The sequence below is a fragment of the Anomaloglossus baeobatrachus genome, chromosome 3 (genome assembly GCF_048569485.1).
Source record: "Anomaloglossus baeobatrachus isolate aAnoBae1 chromosome 3, aAnoBae1.hap1, whole genome shotgun sequence".
Lineage (NCBI taxonomy): Eukaryota > Metazoa > Chordata > Amphibia > Anura > Aromobatidae > Anomaloglossus > Anomaloglossus baeobatrachus.
The window spans coordinates 514,047,124-514,066,057 of NC_134355.1; the positions used below are offsets into that span (position 1 = coordinate 514,047,124).

General features: G+C 47.5%; 1 protein-coding gene across 1 annotated transcript in view; it reads right to left on the reverse strand.

Annotated features, from left to right (window-relative positions):
• Positions 1 to 4,865: 4,865 nt before the first annotated feature.
• ARHGEF26 (Rho guanine nucleotide exchange factor 26) overlaps positions 4,866 to 18,934 on the reverse strand; it is a 237,484-nt gene continuing 223,415 nt past the window's right edge. The window contains exons 14-15 of the mRNA XM_075340721.1: positions 17,923 to 18,027; positions 4,866 to 8,272 (exon numbers count right to left, since the gene is read on the reverse strand). Of these exons, the coding sequence (XP_075196836.1) occupies positions 8,130 to 8,272; positions 17,923 to 18,027 (248 nt within the window). The 3' untranslated portion in view covers positions 4,866 to 8,129. The remainder of the gene's footprint in view (positions 8,273 to 17,922; positions 18,028 to 18,934) is intronic.

An 18,934-nucleotide genomic window follows, 5' to 3' on the forward strand; every position in this document is an offset into this window, starting at 1 on the left:
TGAGACGTCCCATGGTCTGGGTCTCCCATAAGGAACGATGAAGAAAAAGAGAATTTTGTTTACTTACCGTAAATTCTTTTTCTTATAGTTCCGACATGGGAGACCCAGCACCCTCCCTGTTGGCAGTTCTTGTTCCGTGTGTTTTCACCGGCTGTTGTTGTAGACAGAGGTTCCGGTTGTTCCGGGTTTTACTCTATCTCTACTTGTGGGTGGATGTCCTCCTTCAGCTTTTGCACTAAACTGGCTAGATGTGGTCATCCAGGGGGTGTATATGCTCGGAGGGAGGAGCTACACTTTTTTTAGTGTAGTACTTTGTGTGTCCTCCGGAGGCAGAAGCTATACACCCATGGTCTGGGTCTCCCATGTCGGAACTATAAGAAAAAGAATTTACGGTAAGTAAACAAAATTCTCTTTTTTATGCCCGTAGCAGCCAGAGATGCAGATGTGTTATTTGCAGCATTAGACGGTGCATTATCATGCATGATAATGATCTTGCTGCGGAATGCACAGTTCTTCCTCTTGAACCTTGGCAGGAAGTGCTGTTTTAGAAACTCCACATAGATTATGGAGTTCATCTTTACCCCTTCAGGGATCCTAAAGGGGCCGACAATCTCTCTCCCCATGATTCCAGCCCAAAACATTACTCCACCTCCTCCTTGTTGGCGCCTAAGGCTACTTTCACACATCCGGATTTTTGCTCTGCGGCACAATACGGCGTTCTGCAGAAAAACCGCAACCGGCTTTTGTAACGCCGGTTGCGGTTTTTTTTGCATAGACTTACATTAGTGCCGTATTGTGCCGCAGGGGCTTGCGTTCGGTCCGGTTTTGGCCGCATGGGGCAGATTTAGCCGATGCCGTGGCCGGATCGAACGTTCCCTGCAACGTTTTTTGCTCCGGCAAAAAACACCGCATCGCGCCGCGGCGCATTTTTCAATGCATACCTATGGAGGCCGGATGCGGCGCGATGCGGAAAAAAACCGCATCCGCTCGCCGCATGCGGTTTTTTCCACTGCGCATGCTCAGTAGCATGCCGCAACCGGAAAAAAACGGACGGGCCGCATGTAAAAACTTATGCAAAGGATGCGGTGTTTTCGCCGCATCCGTTGCATAGTTTTCACAGCCGGATTGAGCCGCAGTGCTCAAACCGTATGTGTGAAAGTAGCCTTAGCTGTGTTTTTATGGGGTGTCCATCAACCAGCCATCCTCCACTCCATCCATCTGGACCATCGAGCGTTGCACAGCACTCATCGGTGAACAAAACAGTTTGGAAGTCAGTCTTCATGTATCGTTTGGCCCACTGGAGCCGTTTCTGCTTGTGTGCAGTGGATAGAGGTGGTCGACAGGATGGCTTACGCACAGCTGCAAACCTCTGAAGGACCCTGCATCTTGTTGTTCGGGGGACGTGGGAGGCACCAGCAGCTTCAAAAACTTGTCTGCTGCTATGACAAGGCATTTTAGCAGCTGCTCTTTTAACCTGACGCAATTGCCTGTTGGATAGAGTTCTCAATTTTTCCTTATCAGCACGCACACGTGTGTGCTGTGAATCAGCTACATACTTCTTGATTGTGCGATGATCACGATGAAGTGTCTTGGCAATCTTGATTGTAGTCATGCCTTGACCTAAATACTCCACAATTTGTTGCTCCTCAGCAGCCAACACATCCTTTTTCTTTCCCATTTTGGCAAAAAATGTAGGCTGCTTAATAATGTGGAACAGCCTTCTTAAGTAGTCTTGCCTTTATTTGGACACACCTTCCAAACTAATTTGCACAGGTATCTGCAATTGCTTTCAGTGATATAAAGAGCCCTGACACACATCACCATCAATGAGTTTAAATGACAAACAAAAAATTTCTGACCTTATCACTCCTAAACTCTTTTTGCATAATAATTTGGAACACAGTGTAGTGAGGTGAGGTTCCAGTCTCCCCAATATCTGGTTTCTGTAATGTTGACTGTTGCATATAACTGGTTAGCAGTGATGAGCGAACTTTACCATGCTCGGGTGCGCCGGACTCGTAACCAGCAGTTGGACTCTAGTACCTCAGTATAATGGAAGTCAATGTGGAATTTGAGCATTTTTTGCTGGAGATTTCCTGGACAAATGCTTGAGTCTCCCATTGACTTCCATTATTCTCGGGTAGTCGCACCCATCAGCTGGTTACGACAACTGAGCATGGTAGTGCTTGCTCATCAGTACTGGTAAGTAAATCACAAGATGGAAAGATGTGGGTGCAGGCATACCCTTCCATTCTCTATAGGGCAAGGCAAGACTGCCTGCTTACAAGACAACAGTGTGATGCCCAGTAGGTATGGGGCATATATTTCAATGATACCTGCTGGGGATGGATTGCCTCAGTTAGGGCTTGCTCCAATTTTCACTCGATATTCATCCAGAACAGTATGATGTGTATACTATCCATATAACATGCATTGTATTCTACAGGACCATTTACAGTGTTGTATGCTACAGAATGGTGATGTATCTGCAAAATACAGATGACATACAGAAGGTCTGTGTTCTAGTTTTTTTTTTTTTTTTAATTTTTCTCACACCCATTGGTGAGTGTCATCCGATAAGAGACCATATGCACCATGCTGGGATTTATGCCTCAGACTGATTACTGATCTGTGAATTTTTCCACAGATGTAATGACTATCACAAGTGAGAGCGAGGCCTAACTACTGCCCAGCATATGCAGCCATGTCCCTCTGCTGGAACAATAGGACAGTGGAGCAGATTATTTTTTAAATATTATTTTACTATTTCAGGGAATCTTAGATTGCAGGAACTGGTTAGAAAAAAAAAAATTAACTTGGACTACCCTTTCCATTTCAAGGGAAGCAAAATCATTAGAAAATTACATTTAGATCAGGATTTTGTATTACAAGTATAATATATTCTAGTAATCCTGCTCTTTTCTGGAAGTGGTTTCCCCAAGACTCCATACTATCAGGGGCAGTACTACAACCTCTATACACAGCTGATAAGATCCACCAATCATAGGTTATGTCACAGATGACCTGCTCCCCCTTCCTTCACAATGACCATTGCACACACTCTCATTAGCTGCTTCAATACAAAAGAGGGGGGGGGGGGTGTCTCTTCATTGTGGCTAATGTAATTAAAAAAATGGACTTCCAACAAACTTTGCATAAATACTGTATTTTTCAGACCATAAGACGCACTCCCCCCCCCCCCTCCCAAATGTTGGGGGAAAGTGGGGGGTGCGTCTTATGGTCTGAATATAGGGCTGCGGGGAATGAGGGTGCTGCGGTGGAGCGGGTCATCGGGGGCACGAGCAGGCTGTAGCAGCCTGCTGTGACTACGTGGACCCGCTCATTTAATATGCACTCCCATCCTCCCCGCCCATAATCTCAGCGCTGAAGCCGGCGCTGACAAGTGGGTGGGATGATGGGCAGGGGATAAACAGCCGACCCGCATGATCACCCCTGGCAACTACAGCCTGGAGTGATCATGTGCGGCTGTATTCACTGCTCCCCTGCGCATCATCATCAGCGTGGGGTGCAGTGAATCAGTACACATTACTCACCGTTCCCCTGCAGCACCGCGATCTCCTCCGGTCAGCTGACTTGCGTGGAGACTAGCGCCGCGCACAGCGATGACGTCATCGCTGTGTCCACACAGAACACACAGGAGGAGATCGTGATGCCGCAGGGGAACGGGGACGGCGCCACTCAGTGGCGCTGCCGCTGACAGACGGTAAGAGGAGCGGTGCTGCAGGGAGTGAGGTAAGGTGAGTATGAAGTATTTTTTTTTTTTTTTTTTTATGTGCCAGAGGATGCGGCCATACACCAGGATGATGGGGGTATATGAGCAGGATAGGGGTTTGTTATGAGCAGGATGGGGAGTATATGAGCAGGAAATTACCCCATAAGTGTCAGCAGCAGATCCTCACCCCATAAGTGTGTCATGACCACATTTTTTGCTTAATTTTATTTTCCCATTTTCCTCCTCTAAAATCAGGGTGCGTCTGATGGTCCGAAAAATACGGTAGTACATTAGTGCATACAAATATAAGGTACTTTTTAATACTCTTATTGAGCCTGAGCCTCCTGCACCACTTCTAAGACACTTCTCCATCTTGAACTTTTCTTCTACTTTGAGAGAGTAAAAAGAAGCTCAAATGAGTCTTCCTGAGACTAGAAGGGCTACAGGCTCACTGTATTGTCAGTAGAGGAGTAGGGAAAGGTCATGCTCAACTTCCTAATAAATTATCTCATCCCAGTGTTGGAGTCACATACAGACTTATATCATTTATGTTGTTGGTACTTTTGTGTATACATATGTATAGAGAGAGGGACAGGGATTTCTGCACGATCTGTATGCGGGTGCTGTGGCTGGGTTGAGATGAGCTAGTACCTAACTATTCGTACTCACTATATTCGTAACAAGTACTTTCTAATATTTGCGTATTCCTTCCGAATAGCGTGTGTAATGCAAGTCACTGTGGAATACTCGCAAAGTAACGAGTAACCCGAATACCACACGAGTAGTACGACATTCAAGTTACTCGTTACTTTGAGTTTTTCCCCATTGACTTACATTGCACATGCTATTTGAATTGAATACGCGAGTAGTAGACATTATTCGTTATGAGTATAGAGAGTATGAATAGTTAGGTACTCGCACAAGTCTAATCACAGCAGCTCAGGATGGACTGCAAATTTGAGCTTGAGCCTGCAGAGGGAAAAACTGGTCAAAATGCTGGATACAAGTCATACAGCGGCCAGGTATAGTGCTGGTCTTCATAATGCTATAACAGAGCTAACATCCTCCATTTCGGATGATTGCATTGACACAATCCATGCCAAAAATAATTCACAACCACACGGCCCTGATATTTACATTATTAACATCCTTTATGTACAGATGCTCACATGAGAAAACATTGCAGTATTCTGGATTAGAAATGGAATTAATTTCAGACGGGTCTGCAGTTTATTAGGAGCAGTAAGGCACGTGACGCTAGGCCCCAGGACAGGAGCGTGCTAGGATTAGAGCATTTACTATAACCATACATAAGGCAACATAATGTCTTGTAAACAATGCGGAGCTTCTGTACAGATCCGTAAAAATACGCAAGTCTTATAATGTCCTGATAGGGGCAGGTAAGACATGATAGTAGTGTCACAAGCTTTACCATCACATTGCTGTTATCTCCAGCAGTTGGTTCCTGCCCATCATTTAACATTCTTGTGTGTTGCAATTTCATTAATGTTTTATTTTTAAAACTTATGCTACCAGATGTAACCATAACATACATATTCCTCAGAGGTCCCCTTTATCAGGGCACTATGCTATGTTACAAGTTTCCCAATGGTCTGTAATCCCCGCAGTGTCCTGTTTGCCTGTTCACTATGGGCCGTGCATGTCGATTTATATAAAAGTAATAGCTGTCATTAAGAAGAACATCCAAAAATAACAGCTCACATTGGCTGGAAATGAGAAAAAGATCTGCTCGCCATTTTAATTGTTCACCTGCAACAAACAAGCATTTTATTTTCTTCTTGAAAATATGCAAAATTTATTTAGAGACATATGTCAAATTAGTTTGCAAATCGCCTCTTTAGAGAGGAAGAAGGGAATTTTATCCCACTTTTTTGATAGTGATTCCAAAAGTCAATGTCTTCCCTTTATTACATGTCTTAGGATAAGAAGCCAAACCAGAAGCATCATTTACATTAATGACTTAGGATTGCGACCTGCAATAGGGGGCACTAAAGATCCTGTCCTCTTCCCTCTGAAGAAGCTACTTACATAGTTAAAGGGGTGGTACACTACTCAGCATAAGTGGCCACATCACTGTATTAGGGTACACTCGCACAAGCGTGAAAATCGGACGAGTGCAATGCGAGAAAATCTCGCATTGCACTCGGACCTATGTTAGTCAATGAGGGACTGCTGTCAGCTTTTCTCATACAGCTTCTGGATGCGAGAAAAGCGGCAGCATGCTGCGATTTTCTGTTAGAGCCGTATCCCTCACACCCATTCAAGTGAATGGGTGCAAGGGACACATCGGACTGCACTCTTATCCCAGTACAATGCAATATGCGCATAAGCTGACAATGGAGGAGATGGGGGGATTAACCCCTCCCTCTCCTCTGCAGCACCCGTCCTCAGCTTCACAGCTGTGACTGGATTGCAGGATCGGGTCACAGTCGCATGACACTCGGCTCACGCTTGCAGCAGAGTCTGAGCCGGGAGTCACTAGCATGTCGCATCTGATGCCATACACTCGTCTAAGTCCAGCCTAAAACTGATAGAGGCAAACTATACTACACAAGGTATTGGAGGAACAGACTTCCCCGAGTGGTGCTATTGTAGTACGCTCATCCCCATCATGTGACCCCCGGGCTCTGTGACCTCTTAGTTCTGGTGATGTCGGGTCAACTGGAAGTTGACGTGACATTACTGCAACCAACCTCAGTCTCCCTGAGTGACTGGGCTGTGGGCGGCGCTTTACTGCTAGTCACAGTCCAGCATCGCTCCTGCAGCGAAAGAGAGAGCAGTGAGATGCTGGGCTGTGATGAGCAGCGAAACTCCACCCACAGCCCAGTCACTCGGGAGACTGGGGCCTGCCTCTATGATGTTGGTTCGACTGAAAGTTGATGTGACATCACCGGATCTCAGAGGTCACGGCGCCCGGGGGTCACTTAATGGGGATGAGCGGATCGTAATAGTGCCACTCAGAGTTTTACAGCAATATGGCCACTAATGCTGAGTAGTGGGCCAGCCCTTTAAGTCCACAGGAGATTTATATATAATCTCCTTCCTCTAACTTGGTGCTTCCAATGAGGAGAAAAGTTACCCCTAAGATACAACCCAATAGATAAGTGTTTATATGAAAACATGAAAACATGAAAAATAAAATGGTATAATGAGGTTGTCCTCCGATGGAGACTTTTTTTCTTGATGTATTTTTAGCTAAACATTTTTTTTTTTTTTAGTTTTTAAATTTGCACCGTTTACTTGTGTGGTCTAGTGCTAGCTATGCTCTGAGTTAGCAGAATCTGTCAGTGAGCTCATTCAGTTTCTGACCCTCTTTTTCTGGGCTCATCTTAGCTGATTTTTTACCACAGATCACATTATAATTGAATGTGTCATGAGAAACATGAAGCCAGTAAAAGCAAAATGGTGAAAAAAAATTATAAAAACCAAATTGCAAAAAAATGATTGTTAGCCCCAATTACACACATTTAAAGGGAATCTGTCACCACGTTTTTGCCACCTAATCTGACAGCAGCATTATGTAGGGGCAGAGATTCTGATTCCAACGTAGTGTCACTTACTGGGCTGCTTAGTGTAGTTTTGATAAAATTACTGATTAATCAGCAGTAGATTATCATTGCAGGACTACTTTGCGTGCTGCCAGGTAGTCCAGCATATTCATGAGCTCTGTATAACTGCTAGATCTGCAGCAGAGAAAAAAATTTTTGTATCAAAATGACAGCAAACAGCTCAGTAAGTGACACAGCTGGAATCAGGGTCTCTGTCTCTACATTATGCTGTTGATGGGGGAGCAAAAACCTGGTGACAGATTCCCTTTAAGTAAAAACAAATGTCTCCAGAGGTAGACAAAAACTAAGAATTTCCGAAGGGTAACCTAAAAACAGATGACGAAATGGCCACTTTAAAGGGAAAACATAAAAATGTGGTGTTCTGGCTACTAGAGTCATTGCTGCCATATTGTAGTGGTAATACACCTCTCGTGCGGCTCACGCCTGTTACAATCCACAGTATATCGGCTCTGTCAGGAATACATAACTTGGTCACAGCTCTTATCTGCAGAGCGGAGTCAGTGTGCGATGCAGGATGATCCCATGGATGTGAGGTCTCCATATCATCAGCTTTCTGCTATAGTCATTTCCTGACATTTTATGTTTGAAGATCAGAAAGTAAAAACTTTCGCTATCGAATTCCAGAGATAAAAGGCTAAAAACCTGCAGTGCTGAGCAGGGAGCGGTCATACAGAGTCCGGCCACGTGGGGGGTCCACGCTCATCTGTGCAGCCCCGTCACCGCTCCTGGTCCTTCTTCACTACACAGTGCTGCTACTATAGTGCAAATCCTGCAGTAAGGACAATGCTAACCACAAGGCCTCAGCTCTACACATTAGTCTCCAGTGCCAGCAGCCGCCCCATACGCTCCATGTTCTTCTCTATCGTAGCTTTGCATGTTATTTCTTTTGCACATTCCAGGGGGAACCAGCCTCGTTCTCCATCCCTCAGTCTTTCACCTTCATACCATCCTGTGGAGCAAATGACAGTAATGGCATTTTACTTTAAAAAGAACTAAGACGCGGATACAAGATTAATCATATATTCAGAGGGGATGCCTCTATTACACAAATGAAGGGACCTGCAGTAGCAAACAAGGCTGCAGAGTTTTCCTCCAAGGTTATGCTCATACAAATTGTTTTTAACATGTATTAAGTGTTGTTTGTATAGCGCAATCCTATTTCACTGTGCTTTATAGGCATTATTTATCATCACTGTCCCCATTGGGGATCACAATCTAAATTCCCTATCAGTAGGTCTTTGGAGTGTGAGAGGAAACCAGAGAGCCTGGCGGAAACCCACACAAACAACTGAGAACTTACCAGCTCCTTGCAGATGTCCTTGGTGGGATTTGACCCAGGACCCCAGCGCTGCAAAAATCACTACTATAGATTTCATCTGGTATTCCATGCCAAAAACCAATGTGGTTTTAAAAAGTTACATTTCACCTAGTGAATCAACTTCTACCCAATATCAAACATATAGGGACACGTGGATTATCCCACCTAAATTGGGATTATCCATATGCAGACACAATAGGGTCAGCCTCTTATACCTACTGCAACACAAGTTGGATTTTTCCAATTTAATACACAACTGATCAAACGATGATTGGCGCAAGTAATATACTGCCCTATAGAGTACATCACTCACTGCTGACCACCACTGCAGGGATACAATATATCCTATTAAGTACATTTTAGACCAGTGGTCTCCGTCCTTGAGTTTCAGTTATAGTTTGTATTGATAAGTGCATGCTGGCATTTTTAGATCCACAAAAGCTGAAGAACCAAAAGGTTGGAGACCACATATCTTAGTGCTCATGCGCACGTTGAGTAATTACATGCATTTACGCTGCGTATTGCACTGCGTCCTGCCTCCCCTGCACAATCTATGTAGATTGTGCATGACACGTGCACACGTTGCTTTTTTGAACGCAGCGATTTGGGTGCTAAAATTTTGACCCAAATCCGTGCGTTCATAAAAGCAGCATGTCAATTAATTTGTGCGCTTTGGATGCAGCTCCCACTCTGTCTATGGTGGGGGCAGCAGCCATAGCGCATGATATTGCCGTTTTTTCTACAGAAAAACGGCATCCATTATGCAGTGTTTCTGCAGCGATTTGAAGCGCACATGTGCTGTCAAATCGCTGCAGAATATTCAGCAGGTATGTGCGAACAAGGCCTTAAGGGCACTTTACACACTGTGATATTGATATCGCTAGCAAGCGTACCCGCCCCCATCGGTTGTGCGTCGTGGGCAAATCGCTGCCCGTGGCGCACAATATCGCTTACAGCCGTCACACGGACTTACCTTCCCTGCGACGTCACTGTGGCCGGCAAACCACCTCCTTTCTAAGGGGGCGGTTCGTGCGGTGTCACAGCAACATCACACGCCAGCCATCCAATAGAAGCGGAGGGGCAGAGATGAGCGGGCGGAATATCCCACCCACCTCCTTCCTTCCTCATTGCCGGTGGACGCAGGTAAGGAGATGTTCGTCGTTCCTGTGGTGTCACACATAGCGATGTGTGATGCAGCAGTAACAACGAACAACCAGCGGCATGCACCACCAACCATATTATGAAAAGGAGTGGTCAACGATTTTTGACGTTTTTGCGATTGTTGATCGTCGCTCCTAGCTGTCACACGCTGCGATGTCGCTAACGATGGATGTGCATCACTAATGACGTGACCCTGACGATATATCGGTAGCGATGTCGCAGCATGTAAAGCACCCTTTACTCTGCAGTTCAGAGTTTAGGCAAGAATTTACTACCCTTTATATCATGCTAAAAACTGACCCATATCATTAAAGAGACCCTTTCCCTAGCTTACTTTTGTAACTGCCTACATCATAAAATGGCTGAAGCGCTGATTAAAACTTTTTTGTTATTCTCTCTTTTTTGGAGAAAGGAGCTACTGAATTTTACTGCGCCCAGTAGGCAAATTTCTTCAACCAAGGGGGCGGTAACAGATTATTTTCTGGAGGCATTTACTTTGCCCCCTCTATGAGGCTGCCCAATCATAAGGCCATGTCAGAGAGAGGGGGTGCAAAAGCATCTAAATATTATCAAAACAGTCATTTTCAGAGCAGTGTAGTGAGACTTAGGGTATGTGCGCACGTTGCTTTTTACCTGCTTTTTACCTGCTTTTTTGCTGCTTTTTTTTCTGCGCTGCTTAATGCCAAAATGGATGTGTTCTTCTATTCAAGCAAAGTCTATGGGAATTTGGGTTTCTTGTTCACACTATGTTGTTCAAAATGCTGCCTTTTTGAGGCAGAACTTTGGTCAAAAACTCAGCTTTTCAAAGAAGCAACATGTCAATTGTTTTTGCCATTTGGGTTTTGCACTGCAAAGCTGAGTTTTTGACCAAAGTTCTGCCACAAAAAGGCAGCATTTTGAACAACATAGTGTGAACAAGAAACCCAAATTCCCATAGACTTTGCTTGAATAGAAGAACACATCCATTTTGGCATTAAACAGCGCAGAAGAAAAAGCAGGTAAAAAGCAACGTGCGCACATACCCTAAATGTGCCTCACCTGATCACACTGAGACCTCATCACTCCCTGACGTTACAGAAGAGGGGGGCTGCAGCAGGGAGTGCCAGAGCACTGTAGATTGTGGGAGCAGAGTTTATCACAAAAAAGTTCTCTCGACTTTCTACAAGTATTGGGATATACCATTAATCTCCTTAGTTTTCACCATGTAATAGTGAAGATGTCTGTTTTGACATTCTCTGGGGGCATTTTCTTTTTCGCCCCTCTAGGGATTGCCTTCTTATGATTGGGCAGTGTCCGAGGGGGGAAAAAAAGTCTTCTCTGTTTGCGCGCTTTCACCCCTCCCACTCAGACACTCCCAATTACAGTGTATGACACTGCTAGAACAGCTGGTGAGCTGTCATTGGCAGCATCTTTGATGGAGAGCACAAGCCCCGAGATAAGACTTCTGAAGAAATGTCCAGTTGGGCTGCAGAGATTTCACATACTGCGCAACATGCAACAAATATAAATCTCCTGCAATGGCAGCACAACAAAGGAAAAGAGGCAGAATCAGGGGAGCACAGGGATATTTACAAGGTATTTGACTTCTTTAAAGGGAATCTGTCACCAGGTTTTTGCCACCTAATCTGATAGCGGCAGTAGGGGCAGAGATCCTGATTCCAGTGATGTATCACTTACTGGGGCTGCTTGATTTTGTTTTTATAAAAACCCCTATTTCTTCAGCGCTCTATTGGGAGACCCAGACGATTGGGGTATAGCTACTGCCCTCCGGAGGCCACACAAAGCACTACACTAAAAAGTGCAAGGCCCCTCCCCTTCTGGCTATACCCCCCCGTGGTATCACGGGTTCTCCAGTTTTCAAGCTTTGTGCGAAGGAGGTCAGACATCCACGCATAGCTCCACAGATTTTAGTCAGCAGTAGCTGCTGACTATTTCGGATGGAAGAAAAGAGGGCCCATATAGGGCCCCCAGCATGCTCCCTTCTCACCCATGGATGGTGTTGTAAGGTTGAGGTACCTATTGCTGGTACAGGGGCTGGAGCCCCACATGCTGTTTTCCTTCCACATCCCCTTGTAGGGCTCTGTGGAAGTGGGATCCTGCCGGCCTCTAAGCTCTGACGCCGGGCTCCATCCACAGACCCATAGCACCTGATGGATACAGAGCAGGAGTACAATCAGGGACATGGCCCTGCATCATACAGGTACTCTGTGTCCCCGGCAGGCACAGACACACTCCGGGCTGGCTGGGTGTTGTAGTGCGCCGGGGACCGTAACGTGGGAGTTAGTGTTCCTACAGTTTACTGGGGGACGTTGTGTTGTGGGAACGCAGCGCCGACCCCCACTGGACCGGGCGGCGCTGCTGTGACTTGTGGTGCGCCGGGGACACGCCGACCGCGCTTTTACGGCGGCGGCGTTTATAAATCCAGTCCCCGGCTTTTGCGGCCTAGCTCCGCTTCGTTCCCGCCCCCACCCTGTCAATCAGGGTAGGGGAGAGACGCTGTTTCGCAGCAGAGACGAGGGCTGGAGCCTGATTTACATGCTCCAGCCCTCTCACTAGGCACAGAGGGAAGCAGGCTTCCCGCTCTTAGTCAGGAACGCCCAGGGCCCGCCCCCCCTCCTCTCCCAGGACGCCGGCAGCCATTACATGCAGTCTGGCTGGAGGAAGGACGCAAGGCTCTGGGAGACCTGGACTAGGGGGCTTTTGGAGACCACACACCCGCTCTTAAGCGGGCGGTAAGCGGCATTTCAGCTGGCCCCTCTAGTGCCTCAGTGTGTATTGGTGTATTGTGTCACCAGATATATATATTTAGTTATTTCTTGCACTGTAAGGTCGCTTCCTGGCTGGATACCCCAGATCGCTCTGAGGAGGCAGCAACATGTCATCCACAAAACGCAAGGCTGCCAAGGCTAGGGCTGTGTACACTGCGTGTGCTGCATGTGGGGCTGCTCTACCAGCAGGTTCCAAAGACCCCCATTGTGTGCAATGCTCAGATCCAGTGCTGCTTCGCCAGCCGGAGTCCGGAGAGGTAGTGACCCAGGCTGAGACGCTTGTAAGTCCTGCCCCGGTGTCAGGGACAGACTTTGCAGTTTTTGCTGATGGAATGTCTGTGACTATGGCAAAGATCCTTGAAACTTTGCAATCCATGACTGGGGCTCAGTCTATGGACACGGCAAGGTCTCTGTCCTCTAATCCCCCTCAGTTGGAATTAGTCCAGACTGCAAGGGGGTCCCCGGCTTCCCAGGCTGAGTATTATGACTCAGATGATAGCCCCAGCCACCCTAAGCGAGCTCGCTGGGAAAGACCCTCAACGTCATCACACTGCTCAGGGTCTCAGCGCAATCAGTCGCCCTGTGATGCGTCTGAAGAGAGTGATCAGGAGTCTTATCCTGGAACCCCTCTCAATCTGGATACCCCGGATGGGGACGCCATGGTAAACGATCTTATCTCAGCCATCAATAGACTGTTGGATATTTCTCCCCCAGCTCCTTCTGCAGAGGAGGCAGCAGCAGAGCAGGAGAAGTTTCGTTTCCTCTATCCCAAGCGTAAATTGAGTGCTTTCTTGGATCACTCTGACTTCAGAGAATCAATCCAGAAACACGACGCTCATCCAGAAAGGCGTTTCTCTAAACGTTCTAAGGATACACGTTTTCCTTTCCCCCCTGATGTGGTCAAGCGCTGGACCCAGTGTCCAAAAGTAGATCCCCCGATTTCCAAACTTGCAGCTAGATCCATAGTTGCAGTGGAGGATGGCGCTTCACTTAAGGATGCCAATGACAGACAGATGGACCTTTGGTTAAAATCTGTCTATGAAGCTATCGGCGCGTCGTTTGCTCCAGCATTCGCAGCCGTATGGGCGCTCCAAGCTATTTCAGCTGGTTTAGCAAAAGTGGATGCTATCATACATCCAGCGGCGCCGCAAGTGGCGTCCCTTACCTCGCAGATGTCTGCGTTTGCGTCTTACGCTATCAATGCGGTCCTAGAATCTACCAGCCGCACCTCAATGGCGTCCGCCAATTCGGTAGTTTTGCGCAGAGCCTTGTGGTTAAAGGACTGGAAAGCAGATGCTGGTTCCAAAAAATGTTTAACCAGCTTGCCTTTATCTAGAGATAGACTGTTTGGCGAGCCATTGGCTGACATCATTAAACAGTCCAAGGGTAAAGACTCTTCCTTACCCCAGCCCAGATCAAGCAAACCTCAGCAGAAAAAATGGCAGCAGAGGTTTCAGTCCTTTCGAGGTTCGGGCAAGACACAATTCTCCTCGTCCAAAGGGACTCAGAGGACGCAAAGAGTCTCAGATTCCTGGCGGGCTCACGCACGCCCCAAGAAAGCAAATGGAGGAACCGCTTCCAAAGCGGCTACCTCATGACTTCCAGCCCCCCCCCCTCCGCATCTCCGGTTGGGGGCAGGCTCTCCCGCTTTTCCGACATTTGGACGTCACAGGTCAAAGACCGGTGGGTGACAAACATTTTGTCTCGCGGGTACAGAATCGAGTTCAGTTCTCGTCCTCCAGCTCGGTTCTTCAGAACCTCCCCACATCCAGACCGAGCAGATGCCCTGCTGCAGGCGGTGGACTCCCTAAGAGCGGAAGGAGTAGTGGTTCCTGTACCGCCTCAGGAACAAGGGCGAGGGTTTTACTCCAATCTCTTTGTGGTTCCAAAAAAGGACGGCTCGTTCCATCCTGTTCTGGATCTAAAGCTGCTCAACAAACATGTGCACGCCAGACGGTTCCGGATGGAAACCCTCCGCTCTGTCGTTGCCTCAATGTCTCAAGGAGACTTCCTTGCCTCAATAGACATCAAAGATGCTTATCTCCACGTGCCAATTGCTACAGAACATCAACGTTTTCTACGTTTTGTGATAGGAAACGACCATCTTCAGTTCGTAGCTCTGCCATTCGGTCTGGCGACAGCCCCCCGGGTCTTCACCAAGGTCATGGCGGCGGTGGTAGCAGTCTTGCACTCTCAGGGACACTCGGTGATCCCTTACCTAGACGATCTACTTGTCAAGGCACCCTCTCAAGAGGCATGCCAACTCAGTCTACATGCTACGCTGGAGACTCTACAGACGTTCGGATGGATCATCAACTTTCCAAAGTCGAATCTGTCACCGTCACAGTCGCTAACGTATCTTGGCATGGAGTTTCATACTCGAGCAGCGAGAGTGAAGCTTCCGCTGAACAAGCAGCGGTCCCTACAGACAGGGGTGCAATCCCTCCTTCAAGGCCAGTCGCACCCCTTACGGCGCCTCATGCACTTCCTCGGGAAGATGGTGGCAGCCATGGAAGCAGTTCCCTTTGCGCAGTTTCATCTGCGCCCACTTCAATGGGACATTCTCCGCCAATGGGACGGGAAGTCAACGTCCCTGGACAGGAAAGTCTCTCTTTCCCAGACGGCCAAGGACTCTCTACAATGGTGGCTCCTTCCCACCTCATTGTCTCAGGGAAGATCCTTCCTGCCCCCATCCTGGGCAGTGGTCACGACAGATGCGAGTCTGTCAGGGTGGGGAGCAGTGTTTCTCCACCACAGGGCCCAGGGGACGTGGACTCCGCAGGAGTCCACACTTCAGATCAATGTTCTGGAAATCAGGGCAGTGTATCTTGCCCTACTGGCCTTCCAACAGTGGCTGGAAGGAAAGCAGATCCGAATCCAGTCGGACAACTCCACAGCGGTGGCATACATCAACCACCAAGGAGGGACGCGCAGTCGGCAAGCATTCCAAGAAGTCCGGCGCATTCTAATGTGGGTGGAGGACACAGCCTCCACCATATCCGCGGTTCACATCCCAGGCGTAGAAAATTGGGAAGCAGACTTCCTCAGTCGCCAGGGCATGGACGCAGGGGAGTGGTCCCTTCACCCGGACGTGTTTCAGGAAATCTGTCGCCGATGGGGAGTGCCGGACGTCGACCTAATGGCGTCCCGGCACAACAACAAGGTCCCGGCATTCATGGCGAGGTCGCGCGATCAAAGAGCTCTGGCGGCAGATGCATTAGTTCAAGATTGGTCGCAGTTCCGGCTCCCATACGTCTTCCCACCTCTGGCACTCTTGCCCAGAGTGTTACGCAAGATCAGATCCGATTGCAGCCGCGTCATACTCGTCGCCCCAGACTGGCCCAGGAGATCGTGGTATCCGGATCTGTGGCATCTCACGGTCGGTCGACCGTGGTCACTGCCAGACCGACCAGACTTACTGTCCCAAGGGCCGTTTTTCCATCAGAATTCTGCGGCCCTGAACCTGACTGTGTGGCCATTGAGTCCTGGATCCTAGCGTCCGCAGGATTATCTCAAGGAGTCGTAGCCACAATGAGACAAGCTAGGAAGTCTACGTCGGCTAAGATCTACCACAGAACGTGGAAGATTTTCTTATCCTGGTGCTCTGCACAGAGAGTATCCCCTTGGCCATTTGCATTGCCCACCTTTCTTTCCTTCCTGCAATCGGGGTTGGAAAAGGGCTTGTCGCTCAGCTCCCTTAAAGGGCAAGTCTCGGCACTATCCGTGTTTTTTCAGAAGCGTCTAGCACGTCTTCCTAAGGTGCGCACGTTCCTGCAGGGGGTCTGTCATATTGTGCCCCCGTACAGGCGGCCGTTAGATCCATGGGATCTGAACAGGGTACTAGTTGCTCTCCAGAAGCCGCCTTTCGAGCCTCTGAAGGAAGTTTCCTTTTCTCGCCTGTCACAGAAAGTGGCGTTTCTTGTTGCGATCACATCGCTTCGGCGAGTGTCGGAGCTGGCAGCTCTGTCATCCAAGGCTCCCTTCCTGGTGTTCCACCAGGACAAGGTAGTGCTGCGCCCCATTCCGGAGTTTCTCCCTAAGGTCGTATCCTCGTTTCATCTTAATCAGGATATATCCTTGCCTTCCTTTTGTCCTCATCCGGTTCACCGGTATGAAAAGGACTTACGTTTGCTAGATCTGGTGAGAGCACTCAGAATCTACATTTCCCGCACGGCGCCCATGCGCCGTTCCGATGCACTTTTTGTCCTTGTCGCTGGTCCGCGCAAGGGGTTGCAGGCTTCTAAAGCCACCCTGGCTCGATGGATCAAAGAACCAATTCTAGAGGCCTACCGTTCTGCGGGGCTTCCGGTTCCTTCAGGGCTAAAAGCCCACTCAACCAGAGCCGTGGGTGCGTCCTGGGCATTACGACACCAGGCTTCGGCTCAACAAGTGTGCCAGGCAGCTACCTGGTCGAGTCTGCACACTTTCACCAAGCATTATCAGGTGCATACCTATGCTTCGGCGGATGCCAGCTTAGGTAGAAGAGTCCTGCAGGCGGCAGTGACACCCCCGTAGGGGAGGGCTGTTTTGCAGCTCTAACATGAGGTATCTCTTTACCCACCCAGGGACAGCTTTTGGACGTCCCAATCGTCTGGGTCTCCCAATAGAGCGCTGAAGAAGAAGGGAATTTTGTTACCGTAAATTCCTTTTCTTCTAGCTCTTATTGGGAGACCCAGCACCCGCCCTGTTGTCCTTCGGGATTTTTTTGTTGTTTGCGGGTACACATGTTGTTCATGTTGAACGGTTTTTCAGTTCTCCGACGTTATTCGGAGTTAATTTGTTTAAACCAGTTATTGGCTTCCTCCTTCTTGCTTTGGCACTAAAACTGGAGAACCCGTGATACCACGGGGGGGTATAGCCAGAAGGGGAGGGGCCTTGCACTTTTTAGTGTAGTGCTTTGTGTGGCCTCCGGAGGGCAGTAGCTATACCCCAATCGTCTGGGTCTCCCAATAAGAGCTAGAAGAAAAGGAATTTACGGTAAGTAACAAAATTCCCTTCTTCATCAGCAAGAGATTATAACTAGACTGGTTGTCTTGTGTGATGTAGTGTTCCTGATTTGTATAACCCTGCCCCCACTACTGACTGGCAGCTGTCAGAGCCCAATGTAAACAGAAAGCTGTCAATCAGTGGTGTGGGCGGGGTAATACAGAGCTCAACATTAAGAGAACTAGTAGAACTGCAGCAAATAAAACAGATTTTATCAAAACTGCAGCCAGCAGCCCAGTAGGTGATACATTGCTGTAATTATGGTCTCTGCCCCTACACTATGTTGCTGTTAGGTTAGAGAAAATCTCTTGACAGATTCCCTTTACATACATTTTTTTTTGGTTGTGTATTCTTTTTTTAACTTACCATCATTAACTTTCTGGTAAATCAGGACGACATCAGCAACTTGCAGAGATAGCTCATCTGGCTGCTTGGCAGTATAGGTCCGGATAATCTCCACTTGTGTCAAAGCTAAAATAAACAAGTACAAAAATAAACTGACTTTTTTTTAATATATTAGAAAAACAAAATAGTAAACACAGATATTATCAAAGTTTTGCACAAGGATTCTGTTTTCATGTCTACAGTAAATTTCTGGCATTTTGCTGATTCTACATAAGGCTATGTGCGCACGCTGCGTTTTTTTGACGTTGCGTTTTTGGCCGATAAAAACGCACAAACGCACCCGCGTCCAAAAAACGCATCAAAAACGCATGCGTTTTTACTGCGATTTGGTGCGTTTTTGGCTGCGTTTTGCTGCGTTTTTGATCTCTGCGTTTTGCTGCGTTTTTCCAATGCATTGCATGGGCGGAAAACGCAGAAAAACGCAGGAAAGAATTGACATGTCCATTTTTTTTTTCAAGCTCAAAAACGCAGCTTAACAAAAAAAGTTGTGTGCGGACAGCAAAAATGAAAACTCATAGACTTTGCTGGGGAAGCAAAGTCATGCAGTTTTAAGGCAAAAACGCACCCGAAAAACGCACTGTGCGCACATAGCCTTAGGCTATATGCGCGCTGCAGTTTTTATTGCGTTGTTTGGTGCAGTTTTGTTGTCAGAGCTTTCTCACTTTTGACTTCCCAGCAAAGTCTATGAGAAGTCAGATTTGCTGTGCACACATTACAGTTTATCAGCATTTTTTTGACAAAATTTTGTGACAAAAAAGAAGCAGCATGTTTATTCTTGAGTTTTTGTCAACTTTTGTCATTCATTCAAATCAATGAGGGGATAAAAAATTGTTTGCGTTTTGCATAAGTTTTACCCGCTGTTTTGTCAACAAAAACGCAGCTCACAAACTTAATTCCAGAATGACAAAATCAATGCTTGAGTGATTTTGGAGTGTCTGTGTCTCTCTCTGTTTGTCTGTCTGTGTCTTTCTCC